At 33.6% G+C, this 17813-nt stretch overlaps 2 protein-coding genes across 2 annotated transcripts in view; one reads left to right on the top strand and one right to left on the bottom strand.

The window, feature by feature from the left end:
- Nucleotides 1-2303: 2303 nt before the first annotated feature.
- LOC123704615 (ruvB-like helicase 2) lies at nt 2304-12047 on the bottom strand. Its single transcript, XM_045653009.1, has 9 exons — nt 11940-12047; nt 11605-11791; nt 11000-11116; nt 10099-10180; nt 9366-9478; nt 4846-4894; nt 4384-4522; nt 3352-3463; nt 2304-2461 (listed from the first exon to the last, which is right to left on the bottom strand). The coding sequence occupies exons 1-9, from the start codon at nt 11943-11945 to the stop codon at nt 2430-2432; spliced, it is 837 nt and encodes a 278-aa protein (XP_045508965.1). The 5' UTR covers nt 11946-12047; the 3' UTR covers nt 2304-2429.
- Nucleotides 12048-14438: 2391 nt separating this feature from the next.
- LOC123704691 overlaps nt 14439-17813 on the top strand; it is a 33994-nt gene continuing 30619 nt past the window's right edge. Inside the window, exon 1 of the mRNA XM_045653115.1 lies at nt 14439-14565. The gene's annotated coding sequence lies outside the window, so the exon portion shown is untranslated. The remainder of the gene's footprint in view (nt 14566-17813) is intronic.

The following is a 17813-nucleotide window of genomic DNA, read 5'->3' on the forward strand; positions in this document are numbered from 1 at the left end:
TAATTCGTTTAATAACAATATTATGAAGAAAGTCATAGCAAAGAATTTACGACGAAGAGGTACGAGTACTATGGAAAATGTGGATATCTTATATGTATTTAAGAAAAAATGCGACTTAAATAAAATAATTTAAGAAACTACTACTATAATATTATAATTGTTTGTTTTTTAAAAAGCGATCCGCTTCTGGCGTTGTTTATCAAAGTCTAACCTAACCTAACCTAACCTAACTGTTTTCTATTGCAAAAACGATTCGCTTCTGGCATTCGCCGGCTGCTGCCGCGGCACTAACTTAAATGACATTAAACAAGTTTTTAGAATATAGTTATTCTGAATTTTTTTAATATTTTATGGACTCTTTATATTTTATACGATCTGGCCAAATGTGGATGACCAAATCGTGAAACGTTGACGATTTAACGATCTGATCAAACTATGTTGGCCATTTCACGATATGCGACCATTTCGTGAAATGGCCACTCATATCATGAAATGATCAAATCTACGATATGACCACGACATCTACACTAATATTATAAAGAGGAAAACTTTGTTTGTTTGATTGTAATGAATAGGCTCATAAACTACTGGACCGATTTTAAAAATTCTTTCACCATTCGAAAGCTACATTATCCACGAGTAACATAGGCTAGGTTTTATCCCGGAAATCCCACAGGAACGGGAACTATGCGGGTTTTTCTTTGAAAACGGAAAGCTAGTTAGTAATATTTCGGAACAAAGCAGCAATTTTCTGTATTACTTTTCCTCAATTAACTAATTAGCCAATTAGTATATAGCCAACAACATCATACCTACAAATTGCAAATCACTACACATTACAATAACACAAGATTAAATTCTTTGTAAGCTTTATATTAGGTACTTGTATTCTTAAAGAAATCACTAAGTATGTAGTTTTGCTATTTTTATTATACAACAATATACATAATAGATGTAGTTTTACATTTTATCACCATTTTCAATGAAATGTATGTACAAAAAAGATTGAAATTATAGGTCTAAGGCCGCCTGTCCACCTGCAAGAAAACTTCCGCGAGAAATGTCCGACAGTCTGTCTTCCACCTGCAAGTAGACTTGCAAGTTGCTGTCAGACAGACTGTCGGACATTTCTCGCGGAAGTTTTCTTGCAGGTGGAAACGCGGCCTTATCGTTAGATATGAAAATAAGGTGTCGAAACATAACCTCTAACAAAAAAATTACGTAATTATTTTTAACGCAATTTTAGTATTTAAGAGTTATTATTAGGAAAGCTTATATGAGTAATATCAGGAAAACACACAAAAACTGTACTTAAACATGAGTTATATCATCTAATCATGGATTTAAATAATCAATAGGTACTTACTCCCTTTGAAACCTTGTTTCTGGCAGGAATGGCGACACCGCTCATGTTCCTTACTTGCACGGCATTTTTAGCGACTTGGGGGGTCTTCAACAGGCTCCTGATAGCGATCATTTTGTATTTTTGTGTATTAGCGCAGTGCAGCAAAATAGTCGTAATAAAATCTGTGTAATAAAATCGAACAATAATTTTTTTTAGAACGGAAATGTCACTGTCAAGTTTAGTTTTTTTTTATTTGACATTGGTAGGAGCTCGGAGGGTAGGAGCAAAGACTTTTCGTATGGTTTAAATTATTGCTAGTTTAAAAAAACAAGCATTTTATTTTAACGAATCTTTTTCTAAGCACGATTTGTCTGCCAATCTTGAAATATATTTGTGTAGTAGTAGGCTAGGTAGATTAGATTTCGATAACATAAGAATATTTCTAGGATTAGAATCTGTACGTATACTTACAAAACGCACGATTTAACACCTTCTTTAGTTCTTAAACTGTCCCGAAGGGCGCTTTTGCACCAGAGATGTGATATGCTATACATATAAATATGCCAGGTCATTTCCACCAATGCTAAGCTATGTAGCGGTGCGAATTAGATGTGCGAGTGCGATAAGGCTCCACTCTGCACATAGCACGCGTCCTTCCATATAAAAATGTATAACAGAACCCGTTTCCACCAGACCTAATCAATGAATATGATTGGATTTCCACAGCAACGTAGCATAGCATCTCTGGTGGAAAAGCACTCTAATGTTAAATTTGAAAGAAACGGGCGGTGAAAAGCCATGATATTATATATTATTGTGACACAGTATTGAGAGATAGATACTATCATAGCATTTATTTTCATTTATAATATTGTTATTATAACTTTCTAAGTTGTACATACTTCATCTTCAAACTCATAAATATGAATTAAAATACAGACAAAATAAAACACCAAAATTTTTCTAAAAATTTTAATCATTAAAATAACGTAAAGCTTATTCGTACTTAAAGTAACTTAAAAATATTGTCCTCTGCAAAAAATCAAACATTCTGTGCTCAACTCATTTTCATACTGGCAACAAATTACTGTGACACTTCCATTGACTGTGGTCCATCTGTAAAAAAAAAACAAATCATTACTTATATAATAAATAAATTTGACTATGGATAAATGTTTTCTTCTAATGTGAAAACGGCTGATCCGGTATATATGAAATTTGGTACAGAGATAGATTATAGCACAGTATACAGATACAACCAGTAGCAGTAGTTACGTAAACACGCTTGCTTGTGTGTGAACGCATTTCGAAACTTTTGTATGTAGTTTCCCTACTGCTTGTATCTGTATATCGTGAAAATAGTCTGGATTTGCACATAGGCCACTTTTTACTAAGATACCACGCGAATGGTTCCGTAGGTTCCAGCTAGTATAGTATATAATAAAATACCTTCAACTAATAATTGTCTACTGTAAAAAAAATAATTTCTTACAATAATATTGTTTTTACTCTAAAATTTCATTTATATCTCAGGAAGAAAGCCTCCTTCCCCATGTACGGGATTGTAGGGCCCTTACAGAGTAATTAAAAGAATTGAGTACAATAATTGCCTTTATCGCCTTAACTCTATAATATGGTTAAACTAGATTTCCGCCCGCGGCTTCGCTCGCGTTTGCAAAGGAAAACCGTTCCCGTGGTATTTCCGGGATAAAAACTATCCTATGTGTTAATCCAAGTTACCCTCTATATGTGTGCTAAATTTCATTGTAATCGGTTCAGTAGTTTTTACGTGAAAGAGTAACAAACATCCATACTTACAAACTTTCGCCTTTATAATATATATTAGATGAGTACGCGCGATTTCTATGGTTATCGAATACGAACTGATGAAATATGTATTAAAATGCCGCGTGTCCGTGAAAATGCTGACAGCGCGCGACGTGATGTACGAAGACCGTACCCCACATACTATTTCCCATAATAAGATAATATTAAAATAAACCAACCTCCCGACCCATCGTTGAACATAAACTCGTCTTGATACTCCTTCAGAAATTGTTCAGATCTGTGCTCGTCCAGGAATAGGGAATACACCTTCTTCACGTCTTCCATACTGACCTGTGAATGAATGAATGAATGAAATATGAATAATGGGTTTTTAACTAGAATGAATGATGAATGACGAAATTAATGTATAATTTTGGAAGACATCACAAAAACAAAATTATAACAATATATTTTTTTTTCCAAAACCATTTCCCTTCATTTCCTGAGTTTTACATAATGAATGAGGATTTTTTTATGGCAATCGCATTCGTTGTTATTCTAAAATAACAACATAACTTTTTTAACAGCCTCACAAAGGTAACTTTGTCAGTGCTCATGGGCGGTGGTGTCACTTCATTAGGTGATCCCAAGAAGCTTATATCTAATACACTGGAGATTGCACTATGAACGTTGACAAGTCACGGGAAGGTGTGACCTTGAATGACGCCTGGTTGTTCCTTCATCCCTTTTACACCAACTTGCCAAGTTAGGTGTGAAAGGGACAAAAAACTTGCCAAGTTAGGTGTGAAAGGGACAAAAAACAACCAGGCGTCATTCAAGGTCACACCTTCCCGTGACACGTCACCGTTCATAGTGCAATCTCCAGTGTATTAGATATAAGCTTCTTGGGTGATCCACCTGCTCAGTTACCTGCTCTTACATAAAAAAAAAAATTTTTTTTTATTGACTAATGGATTCTAAACGCAGCTTGTGTCCATCCGAACCACCAATACTTTTCCACTATAATCTACCATTTTTTTCACCTTCTAATCTCCAATTTCGTATTTGTTTTTACCCTCTAAACCTATACCAATCTCCTAAATCCTACTATATTATCCGGCATCCCCTCTTTTTGCGTTAAGCCCCCCCCCCCACTATAATTAAGTACACTTTTTAACATACTATACATGTTTTTAACCCTCTAAACCTTAATTATGCCTGCAAATAATATGTTTTCCACCTCCCCTCTCCTTTTTATATTTTTCCCTTACCTCAGCGGCCTTCCTCCTCTTGGCAACGAGCGAAGCCGTGGTGATAAGTTGTATAGCGTAACGCAGCGACGTTTCGGTCGCAACTCGTGTTAGTACTGTGAGTGCGTCCGCTGACATTTGACAGTCTTCTTCTTCGCATCTACGACAAATATTTAATTTTTAAACACGCCTTTTTAGCTACAAGTATGTAATTTATTCTTTATAATCTATATGTGACGTCATTTTTTATAGTCTGTGGTATGGTGATTATCTGTGGTTGTGCCAAATTTTGTCTATGACATAGTATAGTGTTTGTCTATGATTTAGTCAATTTCGTCACTATTATAGTGCAATCTAGCAACTTTTTGTCCCAAATTCTGCCATAATGTCTAAAAATGAGCAATTTTTTGCCCAAATCCTACTAAATTACCTAGAAACAAGGCATTTTTGCCCCAAATTTTCCCCATTTCACATAAAACTCACCTAATATTAAGTATCTCCCGTAATTCGCTGTGCGAATAGGGCGCAGTGGGCACAATGATCATTCTGTCCAACAAGTCCAACGGTATCCCGTGCGGGCTCTTGTAGTTTGTGCCCCTGATTCGAGTTATGCCCCTGTTAGTTGCCATTATTACAACGGGGGCACTTTCCGATTCTAACGCACGGTTGAGAAATGAAAAACATTCGATGTCTAGCATGTGCGCCTGAAATGAGAAAAATCAATATAAAACAAAACATATTAATAACTAACGATACGCCCCGGCTTCACCCGTGGTACATAACAGGCTCAAACATCAAAACATTTTGCAATTATTGTAAGCATTTAAATTATATTATACTAGCTTACCGCCCGCGACTTCGCCCGCTTTGTCTAAAACCTAATAAATTATATACTAAAACCTTCCTGTTGAATTACTATCTATTAAAAAAAGCCGCATCAAAATCCGTTGCGTAGTTTTAAAGATTTAAGCATATAGTTCATATATATAATCAGCTTGTTAGTAATCATTTATGATGACCTCGTTATCGATACACTTTGGAAAGTAAAGAAATACACTAATACTCTTTGAACCAACCATAGATTTTGTAGGACAAATATTTATTCGAATAATTTAGGTAATTATCTTGAGATTGAACAAAAAAAAATTCAGTTAGTAATAACTTCTCTAGTAGTCACTTGCAAAAATGGGCGATGTATCCTGAACTAATACAAAGGGACATAGGGACAGAGAAAGCGACTTTGTTTTATACTATGTAGTGATAGTAAGTAAGTATGACGTATAGATTTACTGTTTATCCCAGTTTCATATAGGTAGACTTTTTTTTTAAGATTATCCAATTATTAAACTAATCTAGAATTTTCATGTGTTTGATTTTACCCCTAATGCGACTGTTATAATAATTTTACGAATAAATCGCGTGTAAAATATTTAATGGTCTTACTACAAAACAATTTAAACACAGTCTAACTTTAAACCAGGGATCTGTCATTTTAACAGTTGTCCATGTGAAATACGACAAAACCAGATTAAAGAGATCCCGCGCTTAATGTTAAACCATGTCTAAAGCTTTTAAGCTATTGCACAGCTTCTATCGCAGGCCTTGAGCGCGGGGACCGAATCGAGAAATTCCGTAACGAAAAAACCTCACGCTCCCCACGGGGACGGGCGGAGGTGTGGCTTGAAGGCATAGCATGCAATAGCGCAACCGCCCCAGTCCCCGAGTGACACACGTATTTTTTTTTTGGTAAAAGAGAAGTTTTGTGGTTAGTTATTTACTAACCTCATCAACAAACAGCACGCCCGGTATCATCTCAGCTTTGCCCTCCTCCCTCCACTCGGCCACTTTGCTGTTTATTTGCTCGCGAATCTCGGATTTTATCTCACCGGTGTCACCTGCAGGGAAAAATAGGGAAAGTCTTGTAAAAATAACATAGAAAATGTTGAAATATGAGGATATCAATTTTTAATTTTTTAACTAAACATAAAAAAATGGCAAAACATACAATTTCTAGAAAGGCTGGACCAATTATGACGGGACTTATATTATAGGGACACTGACAGGTAGCTGATATTATAAGAAGTAATTTGTTCTAATTTTTTTTACTAATATTCTCACAGGATAGTTAGAATTAAAAAGAAAAACTCATTCACGGGCGTGAAACTAATCTATACCAATAATAAAATTGGAGTATCTGTTTGTTCCAGCTAATCTCTGTAACGGCTGGACCGATTTTGACGAGACTTTCACTCACAGGTAGCTAATATTATAAGTAGTAATTTATTATATTTTTTATTGTTAATTAACAAAAACTTATTTACGCGTAAACCCTACTAATATTATAAATGCGAAAGTAACTCTGTCTGTCTGTCTTTTACGCTATCCCGCTTAAACCTCTCAACCGATTTTGATGAAATTTGGCACAGACAATCTTTAGACCCCGAGAAAGAACATAGGCTACCTTTTATCAAAACACCACGCGGGCGAAGCCGCGGGCGGAAGCTAGTAATAAATAAATAAATACTCACCCGAGAACAAAGCCAAGAAACCGTGTGTCCTAGAGTTAATCACATCTACTTCATGTAGTGTGACCGTGTGTACAACTTCCTTGCGTTTCTGCAGTTCACCCTCGGGGCATTGGACGAAGCGGGCTTGCTGACCTGTAAGATATTAATTAATCCTACTAATATTATAAATGCGAAAGTTTGTTTGGATGTATGGATGTTTGTTACTCTTTCACGTAAAAACTACTGAACCGATTACAATGAAATTTAGCACACATATAGAGGGTAACTTGGATTAACACATAGGATAGTTTTTATCCAGGAAATCCCACGGGAACGTGGACTATGCGGGTTTTCCTTTGCAAACGCGGGCGAAGCCGCGGGCGGAAATCTAGTAATAAAATATTATCAGAAATAACACACGGGGAGGCTGGGTTAAATAAAAAATAAATATTTCGGGACGATTTTCACACACGGCATAATCTGATCCCATACTAAGCTTTTTCGCTTGTGTTATGGAAACCAGATGGCTGATAAACAAACATATATATATATAATTTTAAATTAATACTTATATAGATAATTAACACCCAGACACAGAGCAAACATCTACGTTCATCAATCATCGCACAAATATTTGCCCCGGGTGGGAATCGAACCCACAACCAGTGACTTGGAAGGCAGGGTCACTACCAACCAAGCCAACCGGTCAGTCGAAATATTAGTTAGAATGTAATAAGAATGTACTGTGATTTTACACAACTGCCTAATTGATGTAGACAGTTGATAACAAATCACAGCAAGTCAACCACTATTAATTGAGGGTAGTTGGTCTTCGGCAAGTTCAAAGATACCCGTATCGTCGCCTAACTCCATGACGTGACGGCATTGCCATGACGCGATCTTGAATTTTAAATCTCAACGCGCCTAAAGAAGTTTTACTTCATAAATAAGTTATTACATACCTGTAGCATCATAGTCTCTTGCTCTAGCAAAACTTCTTCCCAATTTGTTGATTTTTCCAGTCGCTTTATCTATAGTGATGACATCACCGGCTTGTACCTATAATGTTTAAAGTTTTAATTATAACTAGCTTACCGCCCGCGGCTTCGCCCGCTTTGTCTAAAACATAATAAATTATATACTAAAACCTTCCTCTTGAATCAATCTATCTATTAAAAAAAACCACATAAAAATCCGTTGCGTAGTTTTAAAGATTTAAGCATACAAAGGGACACAGGGACAGAGAAAGCGACTTTGTTTTATACTATGTAGTGATATTTATGTTATACGCGTGAAGGTATGTCTGTAAGTGATAAGGTTTAAACATTTAAGACAACTATGAATATTTAGAAAGGACTCATGGACTTATCAATCACTTAAATTAATAGGTAAAGAAGATGGTGGGGTATATCTATATAATATACACAAAAAATATTAAAAACTAGCGGTCCGCCCCGGCTTCGCCCGTGGTACATGTTTACGTTTTCTCTCCATAAGAACCATCCTCGTACTTCAAGGAATGTAATAAAAAAAGAATTATTGAAATCGGTTCAGCCGTTCTTAAGTTATGCGCTTACTAACACATTTTGGGATTCATTTTTATATATATTATTAATTATTAAAAATTGGCAGTACATTAGAATTATACTTAAACTAGATCTTCGCCCGCGTAAGCTTAGCAAAGGAAAACCTGCATAGTTACCTTTCCTGCGGGATGTTTGGGATAAAATCTATCCTATGTGTTAATCCAACTTATCCTCTACGTGTGTGCCAAATTTCATGATGATCAGTTCAGCAGTTTTTGCATGAAAGAAGTAACAAACAAACATACAATCTTTCGCAATTATTATAATATTATAGTCGAGCCAATTTAATAGGCAACATTTGACGTCTATCAATTTTATCTTCGAAGAGAGGTAACCTGCTTAAAAACATCGATTAAAGTGAATTAATCGATACGGATTTGAAACATTTGTCAATCGAATTTATTAATTTATGATGATTTTTATTCACAAGTAATCAATGCATTCGATTCTAGATGTCAGATTTCGATTTTTAGAGTAACGTCTCTGGTATTTAAAAAGAAAAAAGGTTTATTGACACAAAATTGTAGCGACGTCAGTTCTTCAATTCAGAAATTGTTTATTATGTTTAGTATGGTTTATCAGTAAAATGAAATCTTAAAATTACTTGTATCGGTCATTATTATTATAAATATGTAATCATAATTGAAAAAAGTTAAGCAAATGTGCAGTTCTAACAAAACGAAATATCATGTTATTCTATGTCGTCGTTACTAGGTTACGTTGTTGAATTTTGTTGAACTGTCAAATGTTGCCTATTAAAATGGCTCTACTATTATTAGTATAGTAGGATTCAATCTCTATTTATAAATATTAATTCTTATTATTTTCCTATAAAATTTTCTTGACAAAAACCACCTTACCTTCTCCTTCATCAGCGAGTCGATCATCTTGCTGCCCATATCATAATTGGTCTCCATATCTGTTGTCTTCAACGTCAACCTGCCAGATCTAGCTCCACCGCCCCCGGCAGCCCTTTCGATCACCACTTCAACAACCTCACCCTCTATGATCTCTGATTCTTCCCTGAAATTATGTATTAATTAATTGAAGTGAAACTTCTTTATCGGGGTTGGAAAAAAATTAGTGTAACATTTTTTCGTTACGCGTGACATTTTTCCGTTACGCGCCATCTTTTTCTTATCCCTACCACGCGTGATTCGACGCATTTCTGTCAAGTTAAGTCAAGTCAAAAAGTCAAAGTCAATTTACTACATATATGCAATATGTAGTAAATTATTTTTTTAAATATAAGGTCATGAAGAAGTTTCACTTCTTACGTGTGTACACTAGCACACGCATACATTTTTTTTATTTATTTACTAGCTGTGCTCCGCTTATGTTGGTCTTAGCGTGATGACATATAGCCAATAGCCTTCCTCGATAAATTGGCTTTCTAAACACTGAAAGAATTTTACAAATCAGGCCAGTAGTTCCTGAGATTAGCGCGTTCAAACAAACAAACAAACTATTCAGCTTATAATATTAGTATAGATTTATTTATAGGCCAAGACACTTTATGTAGTTCCACGTGAATTTGCCCACATAGTCAAATAAATATAATTCGATTTGATTTTTAATATAACAAGTTTTATTTATTAGGCAGATAGTCTACTTTGGCTTTTCCAAAAATATAAAATACATACTTAATTCTTATGCCGATAGATTTCCTTATGGCCTGTGTCAATGCTTCTGTTTTGCTCATCTCCAAAGAGTAAATTTCAGAACCTGTGGAAAGAATAAGAAAACTTAATACTCCATCCTTTGAATTTTCTTTACAAACAAAAACTATGCTTAGAGTATATAATATTATATAATAGTAGTAGTTAGTGAACAAATGTTTTTAGTTTTTAGTTTGTTTTATATTTTATATACTAGCTTCCGCCCACGACTCCGTCCGCGCGGAAAAATTAAGATTTATTTTTTTCTACGTATTTTTCCAGGATTATAAGGTATAATTATACCAAGTTTCATCGAAATCGAACCGTTAGTTTTCATGTGATGCCTGAACATACAGACAAAAAATTTTTAATCACATATTTGGGTTTGGTATCGACCCAATAAAACCCCTGCTATTTATTTTTTAATATTTTTAATGTACAGAATTGACCCTTCTATAGATTTATTATATGTATACAGGGTGTAATCGTTAGGTGGGACTGTTTAATGTAACATTTTTGGATATTTCTCGTTTTATTTTTAAAAATGTATTACTGCCATTTTACTCATTAGGTTAAGTACATTCGATATCAGTTTAAAGTTTTTTGATATCTGCAATAGTTACGGAATAATCGCTTGTGCACACTTAACGATTACACCCTGTATACGAATAGATGCTAAGGGCAATATCTAAAGCCTTGTTTCCACTTGAGCATGCTCAGGCGAATGAGCGGCTCATTTGGCCGAGCTGCTCAAGTGGAAACAAGGCTTTAGGGTTGTAACTGATACAATTTTCGAAAAATATACATGAGAAATCTATCTATAGTCTATATATACTGAATTGTATAAATAAAATTCAAATTAATAACTTAAAAAGTCACAACAAACCTGCCATGCTTGTAAATGGTGTATCAGGTCCCAACGCCTGTGCGAGCCCCATGGCGATGGCTGTTTTTCCTGTACCAGGTTGACCGGCTAGAAGCACCGCTCTGCCTGCTATTTTACCTGAAAAAAATTATATTGCCGTATAAATGTGTGTTGATTTTGTGTTCTTTGAATATACTATTTACCTGCGTATCTATTTATTTTATTTATTTATATACTCTTTATTGTGCTGCCAAAATACATAAAATACAAACAAAACTTATTCTAAAAGAAAAACAGCACAGAAGGCGGCCTTATCACTTAAGAGTGTACTATGTACAGTAAACCAAAATTAATAATGCGCATGCAAATCTTCGCAAATTGTCGTATTTCCAAAATGTATTTCATTTGACTAAACAAATTCTACTAAATTATGCATGAAGAAAATTCATTTAACCACTCTATATACATATCGTCTTCGGACGCTCCGGGAATATGACAGTTGCCTAACAGTGACAAAGATTTCTATTAATTGTTTTCAGTTTGTGTTTTTGGTATTAACTGATCATACATTTCATCAACATAATTATGTCGTAACCATGGCAACTAAATGTTTATTCAATACGTACCTTCTCTAATCATCTGTAAAATGACGCCAGCAGCCTTTCTAGCCATCTTCTGGCCCACCATGCCCTGAGATACCGCTCTAGGCTCCAAGGCATCGTCTAAACCCAACCCTCTGATATGGGAATGAGCTCCGATCCTCTCTATTCGCGTTATGGATCGCACTTCTTGAACTTGCGCCGCTGCTAGTGACTAAAATACAAGAAAAATTAAAAAAAACATGGTATTTTAGGTATAAGAGTTCAACATTTGAGGTTATATTCACGTTAAGCAGTTTTTATACAAATAACTACATGTTGTTAGCGGTGTTATAATAAAATAAATTGTATGTAATACTTACAGCCATTTCTTAATGTATTTGTCCGATGTTAAACAATAATACAAAGTTATTATGACTTACAAACAACGTTTGTATCCGGCGCAAAACAAATTACAAATCTGAATTCTGATGACTGACGTTTTGCTTGGTGTTGCTATTTGCTGCACAGATAACTATATAATATGTATTAGTCAGAGAATTTGCTGCCACAGACAATGTGATTATGTTACAGGCAAATTGTATTATTTTGCCCCACAGAACAGTAAGAACATTTTTGCCCTGAAATATTATAACTTATTATATACTCTAAGATTCGCCGTTTACAAACGCTCGGCATTTTGAAAAGTGACGAGAATTTATTCAGAAACTCTGATTTTGATAAGGGGTGTGCTAGGTTAGGTTCTTTTTTTTAACTACATAGGAATAGTCACAGGAATAGTCGACTCGCAACTGTCTTTTTGTGAATTTTTGGAAAATGTAACTATAAAATTCAAGTAGAATTTCTTATTATCTATACAATCTGTACTTATAATAATATATTATTATTATGAGCTGAGGAGTTTGTTTGTTAGAACGCGATGATCTCAGGAACTACTGGTCCGATTTGAAAAATTTTTTCGCTGTTAAATAGGCCATTTATCGAGGCAGGCTATTATAGGCTATAATATATCACAGGAGCGGCTCAATGCGGGTGAAACCGCGGAGCACAGCTAGTAAAATATAATAATACCTCAATTGTGATGAGGAATTAATCCCAAAAAGGACTGCTATTGCATAGCATCTAATATTATGTCGGTACTGGATTTCACCAAGGCCTATGTGTGATTTTTTTATAACAATTACTAAAGTTAGTTGTTTGTTTGTAAGGTATTATTTTCACTGTGTTTCTACATGGTTGGTACATATCGTTTTGTCGTAGTTTATTGTACATACACTGTACAACTATGCCGCGCGGTTTTACCTGCGGACGAAGCTACGTGTAAAATCAAGGATTTAAACCTCATAGCTCATGTGAGATTCTGATATTGTATAAACTATATTCTTGTAAAGTTTCATTCAAATCTGTCCAGTAGTTTTAATGAGGTTTCACCTAAACAAAAATATATTACAATTTACAAACAAAAATATATCCATGATCCGACCATACAATATGGTCCATACTCACACATTTTAGCGTTTATAATATTAGTAGTTATGATTATTTCTAAGTATTTATGTTTACCAAATAAATTAGTTTCAATATTAAAGGCTAATTCAGTAGTAACATATTATAACTTTTTGAATTATGCGAATTGAGTAGGTATTTCTTTTAGGACATAATATTATAAACAAAGTATAAACATAATATCATACTGCTACGCGCGTACGTAGGTACATAGTCGATATGCATAAAGATTTTAAATAAATCCTCTATAATTTATTCAAAAAAGGTCAGCGTCCGTCGTGGGCACGTAGGAACTAGATAGGTAGGTATTCCAAATTCAAAAAAAAAAAATAGCAGTTGTTTTCCTGATCCATTTGCTTTTTCATCTTGATTAGTCTTATGATTAGTGCTGTTAAATTCTGAAAAAGAACTTCTCTCATTAAATGTAGACAAAGCCGAGGCGCAAAAGCTCGTTTTTTAATTTAAAAATTTAAACGACATATACCTACATACTAAGCCTACATACTTATACATAAAAAAAAAACATATTTGAAAGCCATAGGCTAGGTATTAAAAATTAAAAACTTTTCATTTTCTATTTTCAAAATAGTGCGGCATTGAAATACCAATCCGAGATCACTCATTGAAATGTCACACAACACTCAAATTAAAAACATGTGACACGTTTTCAATGCAAAATAGGTCGCATAAAACCTACTTGCTAGAGATATAACAGGCGTTTATACCGTTAGGTATCCCCTACGTTCCCACTGCACTAGTTTTTCTAACCACTAGAGTTGTGAAAACATATGGCGTACTATGGTAACTCGATTTGATTTGCATCGAGTTGATGCGTGATTTGTAAGCTCTATCTGTCGTCTATCACTATAAAACTTGTTCGATTGAATATTGTTCTTTTTCCAATTTCTATTAATTGATAACCTAGATAAGCAAGTTCTATCCTCTAGGTTTATTATTTATGATTAAATATTTTATTTGATTACCTAATATTTAAATAGTCCACGATCTATTCAAAATAATTAAAATGTCATTGATGTTAGTCTTGTTAGTACATAATTATTTATTTAATATTAGGTGCACACAATGTGAAATTAAAAATATTCAAATTAAGTCAACGGTCTTTACCGTCTTAAATTTTTTCGAGATTACTATTTAATTAAACAGTAAATAATAAAATGAAAACCAATGGTAACTCCAAAACAACCCTTATATTTCGAGAGTTCAATACACCTACAAGTAAACCAAAACATCGCACCTCACTTGCCCACTCGACGCTTTCCCCATAAGACCATCCCTTTCGCACGCCGAACGGTCTCTTTCCCGCGCAAAATCGATTTTTCCATAACAAGCTGATGGTTCGACGCGAATGCTTGCGAAAATTGTTAGGTATCTTTGGTGTTATTTGAAAAAATAGTGTTTTGTGCGTATTTTGTGTAAAAATAGTGTTTGGACAATTGTTTTGTGATTGTATCGATTGAATCGGTAAGTTGGTTTTAATAATATAACCTTTATTTTGTAACTGCGTCGATATTAATTTTGGGAAAATATTATTTACGGCGTACCTAGGTAGTAGGTACCTATTGTTTCTATTATTATAATATTATGGTGTATATTTCCGAATTATGTATCGCATTTATTATGAGATAGGTGTATAAAGCATGCGCTATATTTATTTACAATGTGGATTGGTTTGATTTGTAAGTTCAGTACGAAAAATAGGGTACAAATAATTACGGAAAATAGAGACGCACGGCGTGAACGGCTCGAGAATTTTCCGGCAGTTGCATTTTTAGATGTTTAAAATAAGAACGCTGGTAGTTAGGTAATTATGATCGAAAAAGAAGTATTTATGTAATATTAATGAAAATATAATATGACAATTATTCTGACCAAATACCTATTCTACGATCGCTAATGGAAGGCTATGTTATCCCATAAATAATAAATCGATTTATTTGAATTTTATCTCAATTTTTACAAGCTTTGCCACGCGGTTTTACCCGTATTGCACCGCTTCTATTGGATTTAGCGTGATACATAAATAAACTTTATTTCAGAACCCTCATCCCATAATTTACAAGAGCATTAACATATGGGTCATTATACAAAAATGGGGTAACTCAATGTCACCAGCCAATTTATACAAAGTCTTATTATATTTTAAACAAATAACAATCTATTTTAAAACAATAAAGCGTCCTTTATTTGGTCACTCACTTTCACTTCTTTATTTAAAATACAAATTGATAAAAAAACAAAATTAATACTTAAATAATCAGTACTTTGGCATGTCACAACTCCGAAAACCAACAATCAAGTGACTATTTTATAAACATTATCATTGATTAGAGAAAACTTACTAATTCAGGACAATCTTTGATATACATAGTATTATATAGTATAACTTTCATAACGAAATGTTTAACATTTTATTTAAAAAATAAAAATAAACTTTGTCATCGTTTTTATTGGTCAGTCCGTTGTGTGTTTTTTAAATTTGAAATTCTCGCTAAATATCACCAAATCGAGGTCAAATCCCTGTCTAAATATTAATGTTGGTAATGAAGTTACTTGTGCATCCCATATTTTGATGGCCGTCATAACTGTACCAGCACTAGGGTTGTGTTTGTCCTCTAAATTCGTGCTGCGCCAGTCAACATTTCAGTCCTATGGTGAGTCGTTATTTTATTGTTAAACTGATTTTTATTTTCATTCATACATGGTTAAGTATGATTTGTAAAAATATAGTTTGTTGATATTAGAAATAAGGCAAAAAAACATAATTTGTGATTATAATCTCATATTAAGTCCCATTTTATCAATCCGCTGGCATCAGTCCTATGTCAGATATCGCGCCAGTGGACTGACGCGACCCCATAGTACTGATGATTCTATCGTTTTTGAGAACTTTTATCTTGATTGCTATTGGTATAAGCATTTCTATTTGATATTTCAGTTTAAAACATCATGCGCCACGCTAAAAGAAGCTGAATTTGACTAGGGAAGAAACATTTAAAAAAGAGTAGCAAAGAAAAGAACTATTGAAACAAACTATTAATAATTTTATTTAAAAGATGTTATTTTATTTTAATTATTGATTTTGATGCTTTCAGGGCATAGCTTGTTATATGTATTTATTAGATAAATACGTAAACGTTTAATATTGTGAAGTAAAATTACCTCAAAATAACATAAAAGTTAATTATTTTAATAACATTATAAAAATGTCAAAAGGCTCTTATGAAAACTCAGATGAGACTTTCATTCAAGCCTCTGGTTAAAAACCATGAACCATTTTATGAAAATTAGTACTTTTAACATAAATAATGTTAGATTTTTAGGGCTCCGAACCTCAAAAGGAAAAAACAGAACCCTTATAGGATCACTTTGTTGTCCGTTTGTCTGTTAAGACGTTTTTTTGAAGCTCGTGGAGGTATCAATCTGAAATTTATATTGAATACTCAACATTAAGAACCCTTGGGGCTGTAAAAAAATGAAACTTATAACGCAACGCAATTAAAAGATACCTACATCCGTGAATACTGCAAATTTCCGCAAAATTAAATATTCGCAAGGGAATAAAAAAATACACAGGATGCTTGCCGTGTATACAGTCTTAAAATATGGTAAAAAGCAACGTCTTATAACACAAATAAAGGAAAAATTGCTAAAAGTGTAAATTTTAAGTTACAAACATAATAAAAAATAGGTTTGTTAGGAGTCCAACTCGCACTTGGCCGTTTTTTTGTTTCTATTGTTTGTGAATTACTTGAAATATTAAGTTAAACTAAGTCAAAGTAGTAAGTTAAGTAAGAGAGTAAGAATATTCACATTGCGTTAAATGTCAGAAGGTTGTTTTGAAAATTGAGACATTATTTTTTCCTAGTATCACAATATATTATAAATTATCATTTTTAAATGTAACTAAGTGATTTTAATACTAAAAAGACATGTGCTATTAATAAAACTGAGAGATTTGTAGTAATTTTCATTGAATTTCTTTAAGAATATTACAAAATTGTGTTTTTATCAGTACTATGTTAGCCTTGTCAGTCCCCTGGAGGCCAAATCCAGAAAATTTAAAATATCTCACAATCTACTTAAAAAAGTGGCTGGCCCGATTTGGAACAATATATTCATTAGATTAGCTATCACATACACCCTAATTTGTAATAATCTGATATAAAAAATATAGTAAACAAAATATCCTTAAAAGTTACCCCATTTTTGTATAATCACCCATATAAATATAAGTATATTACCTATATAAAAATGAAACCCGATTTCTTTGGTCACAGCATCACGCGTGAACGGGTGGACCGATTTTGATAATTCTTTTTTTCTTAGGTAGGTATAGGTATATTCCTTGAAGTAAAGTACGAGGATGGTTCTTATGTAGAGAAAACGTAAATATGTACCACGGGCGAAGCCGGGGCGGACCGCGTTAGATAGAAAATATAAATACAAACACGATACAGGTAAATAATGCTGAAAAACACAATAAGTAGGTATGCATCGTAACTTTATTGAATACCTACCTACTTAAAATACTGGAGATAGCAAATCTTGCTGATAGAATGTTTCTTTTTTTTTCAAAATAAATACTTAGAACTGCATCCCTACTATATTATATATTATACGTATATCTTAATATATATAAATCTCGTGTCACAATGTGTTTGTCCTCAATGGATTCCTAAACCACTCAACCGATTATAATAAAATTCGCA

Source organism: Colias croceus, chromosome 30 (genome assembly GCF_905220415.1).
Source record: "Colias croceus chromosome 30, ilColCroc2.1".
Taxonomy (NCBI): domain Eukaryota; kingdom Metazoa; phylum Arthropoda; class Insecta; order Lepidoptera; family Pieridae; genus Colias; species Colias croceus.

Bases quoted from the DNA above. Each gene is read 5' to 3' on its own strand.
- LOC123704615 (XM_045653009.1), bottom strand. The intron at 4,895-9,365 runs CCAATTATGATA...TGATCATTGTGC, and splicing joins GAAGACAACAGATATGGAGA to CCACTGCGCCCTATTCGCAC. The intron at 3,464-4,383 runs GTAAGGGAAAAA...ATTCATTCACAG, and splicing joins AGAGGAGGAAGGCCGCTGAG to GTCAGTATGGAAGACGTGAA.